The following is a 10,259-nucleotide window of genomic DNA, read 5'->3' as shown; positions in this document are numbered from 1 at the left end:
CGAACCCGCGGGCTCAGGCAATCCACTCACCTCAGCCTCCCAAAGGCACGGGATTACATGAATTTCTTATCAGGGGTTCTTGGATCCATAAGAGCCCTTTAGGGATCCTTAGAGGATTTAACAACTGTTTTCAGTGTTTCAGAAGCCAATCAAAATTTTACTTTTACTTTTTTCTTTGAGTTGGAGTCTCACTCTATTGCCCAGGCTGGAATGCAGTGGCATGCTCATGGCTACCTCAGTGTTGACCTGCTGGGCTCAGGCGATCCTTCTGCCTCAACCTTCCAAGTGACCAGAACTACAGGCACATGCTACCATGCCCAGCTAATTTTTTGGTTTATTATAGAGATGAGGTCTCTCCAAGTTGCCAGGCTGTTCTCAAAACCGTGGACTGAGGCAATTCCCTAACCTCAGCCTCCCAAAGTGCTGGGATTACAGGCTTGAGCCACCACACTCGGCCAAAATTTTATATTTATCCTCAGGTTAACCGTGCTGTTATTTCATAACTTTTGGTGATAAAATATCACATTGTTTCTCATGCAAATTAGGTGCTCTGAATGGCAGTTGTGTCACTGATTAATTTTTTTAATAAAAAGAAAAAGTAGTAAATATTTGAATGGGATCTTGGTGACTGGTTTGGAAACGCTTATGTTTGTAATTTTGAGCAAAATCACTTTGGATATAAGGAATTTTATATAAAAGGAAGAGAAGCCATATTTCTTGAGTATATACTACAGTGCAAGCCATTATGCAAGGTGGTTTATGTACATTAGTGCATGTAATTCTCCTAACCACCTACAAAGTGGGTGCTATCTCTATTTTACTTTTTGTTTCTACTTTATAGTTTGGTGCTTGGTGATAAGTAACTTGCCAGTGGTTACATAGAAAATTATCAGGATCTTGAATCTGGGTCTCTCTGACTTAAAGCTACTGTCCTTCTCACCACATAGTCTTCTAGCTGTTGCTTGTGACTCACACAGTTTTTCATTTTTCTGTAGTTTAGTCTCTAAATATTTACATGTTTGTAAGGCTGAGAATTGACAAAACACTTTCCAGTTACAGTAGAAATCTTCTATGACCCAGAATTCAGAAATGTTTACATTTGGCTCTGATTTTAGCTGGTGTTTGGAAAAGAAAAAAGAAAAAAATGTGGCACTTACTTATTGTACTGTAATAAATTGCTTTTGACTCAAAAAATTCTGTTACTCAGACTCATAAAAAAACAGTAAAAGGCCGAGTTTGGTGGCTCAGCCTGTAATCCCAGCACTTTGGGAGGCCAAGGTGAGTGGATTGCCTGAGCCCGTGGATTCAAGACCCGCCTGGGCAACTTGATGAGACCTCATCTCTACAATAAATCAAAAAAAAATTAGCTGGGCGTGGTAGCGCATGCCTGTAGTTCCAGCTACTTGAAAGACTGAGGCGGAAGGATCGCTGGAGCCCAGCAGGTCAAGGCTGCGGTGGCCAGAAGCGGCCACTGCACTCCAGTCTGGGCAACAGAGTGAGACCAACTCAAAAAAAAAAAAAAAAAAACCAGTAAAAGTTTCCAAAGCTACCCTTACAATGGTAAAATATAAAATAAGTAAGATAAAAGAACTTTGTTTCTCAGAAAAAAGGTAGGGAAGGGAAAGGACTCCCTAGTTTTGGTCTGGATATCTCTATGTATAAGTCATTTCTTGTAATAATTGAGTTGCTGAAACAGTGACTTTTGTTGTAAACTGTGTCGTTACATCCAGAAAAGAAGCATAGCATTGTGGAATGATTACAGGCTTTAGAGTTAGACTTGAATCAGAAAGTACTAGTTCTGCCTCAAACTAATATGTGACTTTGAACTTCAGCTACTTCACTATAAAATGTAGGTAATTTGACAGTGAAACTGTTGAACATTAAAAAATAAATAAGTAAACGAAAATGGAAATAGTGACACATGTCTCAGAAATGATGGAATGATTTAAGTAAAATTTTATTTGTAAGAAGCAGCTTAGTGTCTAGTATATAGTAGACATTTAATGTATGTAGCTACTTGTATTTATTTATTTATTTAGAGTTGGAGCCTCATTCTATGCCCAGGCTGGAGTGCAGTGGCATGCTCACAGCCATCACAGCCTCAACCTGCTGTGCTCAGGTGATCCTTCTGCCTCAGCCTTTCAAGTAGCTGGGACCACCACACCTGACTGATTTTTGATTTATTTTAGATTTATTTTAGGAATGTCATCTCACCAAATTGCCCAGACTGGTCTCGAACCGTGGGCTCAGGCAATCCTCTCACCTCAACCTCCCAAAGTGCTGGGATTATAGGCATGAGCTATCACGTCCGACCTAATTATTGTTTTAAGTGCCTCTTTGAGCCAGGCACGGTGGCTCATGCCTGCAATCTCAGCACTTTGGGAGGCCGAGGCGAGAGGATTGCCTGAGCTCAGAGATTTGAGGCCAGCCTGAGCAACATGGCAAGACCTCGTCTCTACAATGAATCAAAAAAACTGCACGCCTGTAGTTCCAGCTCCTTGGAAGGCTGAGGCAAAAGGATGGCTAGAGCCCAGCAGGTCGAGGTTGCAGTGGCCAGGAGCGTGCCACTGCACTCCAGTCTGGGCGACTGACAGAGCGAGACTCCAACTCAAAAAAAAAAAAAATCAAAAAAATTAACCAGGCATGGTTCCAGCTACTTGGAAGCTGAGGCGAAAGGATCGCCTGAGTCCAACAGGTGGAGACTGCGGTGGCTGTGAGCCTGCTACTGCACTCCAGCCTAAGTGACAGAGTGAGACTTCTACTCAAATAAGTAAATAAATACATGTCTCTTTGTTTTTCTTCTCATATCTTAGATTATTACACCTTTTCTTTCTTTTTTTGTCACACTGTGGTGTGCAGAACCACACCTTTTCTTTCTTTTTTTTTTTTGAGTTGAAGTCTCACTCTGTCTCCCAGACCGGGTACAGTGGCACACTCCTGGCCACCGCAGCCTCGACCCGCTGGGCTCCAGCAATCCTTCTGCCTCAGCCTTCCAAGTAGCTGGAACTACAGACACGAGCTACCACACCCGGCTACTTTTTTTGATTTATTGTAGAGATGAGGTCTCGCCAAGTTGCCCAGGTGGATCTCGAACCCATGGGCTCAGGCAATTCACTCACCTCAGCCTCCCAAAGCGCGGGATTACAGGCTGAGCCACCAAGCCCGGCTCACCTTTTCTTTTGAAAGAATGTTTAAGACCCACAAAAACAGCCATGTCTTATTTCCCATTGTGCCTGATGTGTAGGATTGCTTTAATTAGAACATTCATTTGATAATTTATGCAACAAATCTAAGGCATCATATAATAAATACTAAAAGAATAGTTTAAAGAAAGTGTTCTAGGAATTAGCTTGAAGAGGAATAGTTGATTTCAGGCCATGATGATCAGATAATAGCTGGCATTTGAGCTATGTCTTGAAGAATGGATAATATTTTGTCAGACAGCAGGGGAAATGAATGGTATTCCAGGCAGAAGAGATGGTTTGAGGAAAGGCATGAGGCAGAAAAGCACACGGCATATTTGGAAGTCTTGTTTAAGGAAAGAGGAGAATATGGTCAAGTACTAGAATGGAAGGCATGAAAGATAAGTTGGAGTCAAATTGTGAAGGGTCTTTAATAACAGTCAATATGCATTTTTTAAAAGGCCTTTGAGGGGAGAGAGTCTTCTGATCAGATTGATCTCCTCAGGCATTACATTGTCTGGCCTTGCCCTGTTATGCCCAATATCCTCATGCTGTCTCCAGCCTTGTCAGCCACCTTTCATTTTCCATCAAAATCTAACTCTTATATCTCATCCCCTCAAGCCCCAAAGTATTAACAAGGTCATCTAATACGTGACTCTGCAAATGGAAATGCAAATAGAAAAGAGCTAAAGGCAATTTCTAATTTGGTGTAGCCAGCTGAGTATTGTCTTTTTTTTCTTTTGTATTATGGTCAAGATCAGAACTGAGTACAGTATAGTCTTTAGACAATGCACCTATGATTTACTCATTATAACTATTCGTTTATATGTCTCTCTTTGCTGTTGGAGCATAAGTTCCTTGAGGAAAAGGATCATGTCCTGTTCATTTTGGTATACATACTCACTACTATCACAAGCACTAGCAGTGGCACTAACCACTTGGTTGTACTGAAAAAAAGAAAGATTAATTTGAGAATATGTGCTGGATGCATTGCAGGAGGAAGATTGGAGGCACGAAGACCAGTGAGGGAGTTATTACTCTCTAGATGAAATGTGATGAAGCCTAAACTAGCGTGATAGCAATGAGAACAGAAAGGGAAACATGTGAGTGAGTGACACATTTAATGAAGTGAATATTAAGGAGTCATACTGGGAGGTATATTTGACTTGTATGTAGTATGTTAGAATCCAGAGATTGGAATTCATTATAGCAAAGGTTTGTTTAAACTGTACCTCATAGCCTCTTGAAACTCATCTCTACAAATACAGATACCTGAAAGCCATGAAATCTGTGACTTGCTTAGGTTATAACCCTAAATTCCTGCCTTGGTTTTTGTTACTCAAATTTCATTATGTGTTTTGAAAGGACCCTTTCTCATAACCCATACTAGACAATCCCCTATCCTTTTTTTAGAGGTGGGATCTGACTCTGTGGCCCAGGCTGGAATGCAGTGGTGCCATCATAGCTCACTGCAGCCTCAAACTTCTGTGACCCTTTATCCTTTGAGTAAGATTATTCTAGGGCAAAAGCAAACATTTTTCAAACTCAAATTATATATGTCACTGCATCCTATCTGCTCTGTCCAGTTGGGTAACTGCTAGCCACATATGGCTATTTTAATATAAATTAATTAAAATTAAATAAAATTTAATAACAATCATCATTCACACTAGCCACTTTTTTTTTGAGTTGGAGTCTCACTCTGTTGCCCAGGCTTTGGAGTACAGCAGCACACTCATAGCCACCTCAGCCTCAAACTACTGGGCTCAGGTGATCCTTCCACCTCAACCTTCCAAGTAGCTGGAACCACAGATGCACACCACCATGCCTGGCTAATTTATTGTAGAGTTGAGGTCTTGTCGAGTTGCCCAGACTGGTCTCCAACCCCTAGATTGAGGCAGTGTTCTCGCCTCTGCCTCCCAAAGTGCAGATTACTGGCATGAGCCACTGCTCCCAGCAGCATGGTAGCCACATTTTAAGTGCTCAATAGCCACATGTTTGGGCAGTATAGACTTACAAATTTAGAGAATGCCTCCATAATTGCATTCTTTTTGACAACAGTGTATTATATAGTATGTTTGTGAGGTTACTTATGGTGCAGAGTGAGGCAAAATGTAAAATCTAACACAATTATTAGAGGGTAAAATGCTGGGGAAACAAAAGGAGTAAATTATTCCTGCCTTGTGGTAGTCAAGATATTTCATAGAAAATGTGATATGGGCCGGGCATAGTGGCTCAAGCCTGTAATCCCAGCACTTTGGGAGGCTGAGGCGAGAGGATTGCCTGAGCCCAGGGGTTCAAGACCAGTCTGGGCAAATTGGCAAGACCTTGTCTCTATAACTAAAAAAAAAAATTAGCTGGGCGTGGTAGTGTGTACCTGTAGTTCCAGCTTATTGGAAGGCTGAGGTGGAAGGATCGTCTGAGCCCAGTAGGTCGAGGCTGCGCGGTGACTATGAGTGTGCTACTGCACTCCAGCCTGGGTGACAGGGTGAGACTCCAACTCAAAAAAACAAACAAACAAGAAAATGTGATATGAACTGAACTTTGAAGAAGTACTAAGTTCAATGAATGGGACAGAATATGGAGTGTCATTGTCCTTTTTGTTTCCTTTTTTTTATTTTATTTTTTGGTTTTGTTGTTTTTTTGTTGTTGTGGTTTTGTTGTTTTTTTCTTGCGAAGTTGCCCGGGCGGGTCTCAAACCCTCCGGCTCAGGCAGTCCACTCGCCTCGGCCTCCCAAAGTGCTGGAATGACAGGCTGAGCCACCGAGCCCAGTCTTTCCTTTCTTGAGCTTGCATGCCTTGTGAAACTGTTGGCTAAAATATATGAAGTGGTTAACTTAGTTTTGTTTTTATACAGCTCTCCTGCATTTCTCTGAGTAATGTAGTTGATTTGACAGAATATTTCTCTGTTTTTACTAGATTATTAGAGACCAGGTAAATGAGTTTAAAATCTTAGGTAAAATTAGAGTTCAAAGTTAAATAGATTCCGGTAAAAAAAGAACATTTTTAGGTGAAGAGCAAAGAAATTTCAATAGACATTGATGCTTATTGTGTGTCAAGCTTTGTGCTAAGGTGCTAGGGGAATAAGATAGTATAACTAAAAGGGCTCAATGTATAGAGAAGAAATAAATATGTAATGCAGTAAAGTGTAGTGTGTGCTCAGATTGAAGTATGTATAGAGTACAGTTGCAGTTTGAAAAAGAGTGATTAAGGGTGATGCTCTTCAATTCAGAATTTTCTGGCTGGATGTGGTGGCTTACATCTGTAATCCTAGCACTTTGGGAGGTGGAGGCAAGGGGATTGCCTGAGCTCAGGCATTCAAGCCCAGCCTGGGCAACTTGACACGACCTTGTCTTTACAATTAAAAAAAAAAAAAAGCCGGGCTTGGTGGCTCAGCCTGTAATCCTGCACCTTTGGGAGACTGAGGTGAGTGGATTGCCTGAGCTCGCGGGTTTGAGACCCGCCTGGGCAGCGAGACCTCATCTCTACAATAAATAAAAAAATCAGCCGGGCGTGGTAGCGCATGCCTGTAATTCCAGCTAGTTTGGAAGGCTGAGGGGGAAGGATCGCCGGAGCCCAGCAGGTCAGAGTGAGACTCCAGCTCAAAAAAAAAAAAAAAATTTAGCCAGTGTGGTGGTCACGCCTGTAGTTCCAGCTACTTGGAAGGCTAAGGTAGAAGGATCACCTGAGCCCAGCAGGTTGAGGCTGCAGTGGCCATGAGTGTGCCACTGCACTCCATCCTGGGTGACAGAGTGAGACTCCAGCTCAAAAAAAAATTTTTTTTTTTCTGTAGGTACTTTGTATATAATAAAGGTAAAAATAAAAGCTATTGTCATCCGCTGTGCATTTGTAGGATGAGGCCTAGCCTCATTCATAATGGATAATTCAAAGCCTTGTCCTGAATTTTAACGTTTGGCTATTTCACATCATTGCTTTCATTTTGAGTGTCATTCTGCCCAATACCTTTTCTTTTCTCACCTTTTTCCCTGCCAAAAACAAAACAAAAAACCAACTACAGCTTTACTTTGTAGTATTTTTTTAAACATATTTTATTTTAAAGATGTTAGGTACAATTCAGGATTAGGTATACAAGTGGACATCATATAGGTAAAGTTTGGGCCTCCCGTTGGTCCCCACTTTGCCTGATTTGAAATCAGGTACCCTTACTGATGTTGTGTTCCCCATCCCCAACCCTGGCAGTATCCTGCTACTACCAATCCCTTTCTTATAGTATTATGGTAAATGTTCAGGATCCATTTATGAGTGAGAACATGTGGTACTCTGTTCTTTGTTTCTGTGATATATCACTGAGTGTTATTGACTCTAAATCCATCCAAGTTGCTGAGAAGTTCATATGTTTGTCCTTATTTATGGCTGCGTAATATTCCATTGTGTACATGTACCATATATTTTTTTTGCCCAGTGCAGTTTTGATGGGCAGCACAGTTGGTTCCGTGTTTTTGCTATTTGTGAATAGTGCTACAATAAACATGCATGTGCAGGTATCTTTTGTAGAATGCTTTGAGTTCTTCTGGGTATATTTCCAGATGAATTGCTGGGTCATATGGAAGGTTAATTTCTAGTTCTTTAAAAATCACCGCACTGTTTGACATAGAGGTTGAACTAGTTTGCATTCCCACCAGCAGTGTAGCAGCATTCCCTTTTCTCCGCCTCCTTGCCAGCATTTGTTGTTGTTTGTTTTATTAATGATGGCCATTCTTACTGGGATTAGGTGGTATCTCGATGTGGTTTTAATTTGCATTTCTCTGACGATTAGTGAGGCTGAGCACTTTTTCATATGTCTATTGGCTACCTGTATATCTTCTTTTGAGAAGTGTCTGTTCATGTTTTTTGCCTACTTTTTAATGGGGCTGTTTGTTTTTCCTTTTAGTATTTCTGGCTACATCTCCTAAGAGGTTCAGTAGTCGGTATCTTTTTCATTATAGGCAAGAAGAGAGGCGGAGGCGGTCCTTCCAGGATTACACTGGGCAGAAGATCACCCTCGAGGCTGTCCTGAACACTACCTGCAAGAAGTGTGGCTGTAAAGGTAAAGTGCAGACTCTGCCATTTCCCTCTTTCTCTCCTTGTGAATGAAACCTTTCCTGGTTGAAGGAAGCAGCCCAGTGTGAGTTTGTCTTACCTTGTTTTTTAGACAGGTGATAGCTTCACTGCTCATGCTGTTATTCTTACCAGGCTTGCATCAGAGATTGTGGCTTGATGCTTTTTCCGTTTACTTTTCTGAACACTGGCCCTGCAAGATACCATATCACTCTCACCACTCCCTCCACCCCACCCCCAGCTGATGCCCTGCCTAGGCAAGTTTCCCATATACTGTGCCTGGCAGGGTAAGGGTGTTGGATTATGATTAACACTCTAAATTTTATCATCGGGGATTATTATTATTCTGTAAAAATTTAGTAGCCGGGCTCGGTGGCTCAGCCTGTAATCCCAGCACTTTGGGAGGCCGAGGTGAGTGGATTACCTGAGCCCGCGGGTCCGAGACCTGCCTGGGCAACTTGACAAGACCTCATCTCTACAATAAATCAAAAAATGAGTCGGGCGTGGTAGCGCGCGCCTGTAGTTCCAGCTACTTGGAAGGCTGAGACGGAAGGATTGCCGGAGCCCAGCGGGTCGAGGCTGTGGTGGCCGGGAGCGGCCACTGCACTCCAGTCTGGGTGACAGAGTGAGACTCCAACTGAAAAAAAAAAATTTAGTGACTTAGAAATACATTCATTAAAGATCCAAATTAAACCTTTCTTTACATTATCTCTTGAATATCAGTGTTCAGAATATAATTCTTTTCACTAATAAAAAACACAGGATGGTCACTTCCTTTTAGCTCTATTTCTTCAGGTTTCCCCTACTCTTGCTCAAATATTAAAAAGCTGTTTCAGCCAGACTTCCCTTGTTGGAGCTTAATGAGAGAGGTTGCCAGCTTCTCGTTTTCAGAGTGACCTCAATTTGTCACCCCTTCTCCCTAACCTTCCATGCATCCTGCTCTGTTGATTTTTCTACAATAACTGATAGCAGATTTGTGCCCTGATGGAAATTGTGGGTTTTTATAAAGTGCCTACTTATCATTAATGTAAAGGGAAGGGTGAAAATTGAGAGTAAGAATACCTCCTTAGGAGAATTGTGGGGAACATTCCAGATATTTGGAAAACTCCATATTTCCCTTTCAGACACCATCCACCTTTTGGACCCAGAGGTACAAAGTAGTTTATATGTGGTTGTTTAATTATCTCATACAATTCCTTTGTGCCCCGGTACAGGATCTTCTACAGCTCACATGAGCGAGCAATGCAGGGCATAGCATCTGTTAAAGGACCTCTCATTACCACTATAGGAATAGGTACCGTAGGGTCTCTTACGTTCAACCTGTGTCCAACAGGAATTACGTAAGGCAGAGAAGAATAATGAGAGGTGGAATTTGTCCGAGTCCGCTAAGGTCAGGCCAAAGGTAGTTGGGTTTTGGTACAGCAGAAAGAGCACAGGACAGGGAGGCATGAGACCCAGGATAAGTTTGAACTCTGCTGTTGTGTGACCTTGAGCTACTTCTCAACTCTGGGCATTCATATCCTCTGCAAATGTAGTATGTTGAATTTGATGATCTTTAAGGCCCTTGCTTAGAGATTACTGAGCAATCTGAATATTCAGTGATGCTAGGTGACTGTGCCTGTTTCTCTCTGTGTTAGCTTGGATATGAGTGCCCACTTACTGCCAGCTGTCTACAAGCTACCTTTCCTTAGGGCTTGGCCTTCCACTCAGCTCCCTTTGCTAAGAAGCATCCTGCTCTCTGGAGCAGCCTTAATTTTTTTGAGTTGGAGTCTCACTCTGTTGCCCAGGGTGGCATGCAGTGGCACACTCACGGCCACCCCGGCGTCGATCTTGCTGGGCTCCAGCAATCCTTCCTCTTCAGCCTTCCGAATAGCCGGAACTATCTGTGCCTCCCTGTCCTGTGCACACTACCATGCCTGGCTAATTTTTTGTTTATTGTAGAGACGAGGTCCTCGACATGTTGCCCGAGCTGGTCTTGAACCCACAGGCTCAGGCAATCCACTTGCCTCTGCCTCCCAA

The 10,259-nt window shown here is 42.4% G+C and overlaps 2 protein-coding genes across 2 annotated transcripts in view; one reads left to right on the top strand and one right to left on the bottom strand.

Annotated features, from left to right (window-relative positions):
• Positions 1-10,259, top strand: part of ZCCHC17 (zinc finger CCHC-type containing 17) — a 68,817-nt gene that overhangs the window by 40,469 nt on the left and 18,089 nt on the right. The window contains exon 6 of the mRNA XM_021711521.1: positions 8,129-8,229. Coding sequence (XP_021567196.1) covers positions 8,129-8,229 — 101 coding nt within the window. The remainder of the gene's footprint in view (positions 1-8,128; positions 8,230-10,259) is intronic.
• FABP3 (fatty acid binding protein 3) overlaps positions 8,094-10,259 on the bottom strand; it is a 41,594-nt gene continuing 39,428 nt past the window's right edge. The window contains exon 5 of the transcript XR_002481879.1: positions 8,094-8,206. The gene's annotated coding sequence lies outside the window, so the exon portion shown is untranslated. The remainder of the gene's footprint in view (positions 8,207-10,259) is intronic.

This window comes from Carlito syrichta, unplaced genomic scaffold (genome assembly GCF_000164805.1).
Source record: "Carlito syrichta isolate Samal-C Ts95f unplaced genomic scaffold, Tarsius_syrichta-2.0.1 Scaffold302336, whole genome shotgun sequence".
Taxonomy (NCBI): domain Eukaryota; kingdom Metazoa; phylum Chordata; class Mammalia; order Primates; family Tarsiidae; genus Carlito; species Carlito syrichta.
The sequence above is the reverse complement of the archived record's forward strand: the minus strand, read 5'-3'. Positions and strand labels throughout refer to the sequence as shown.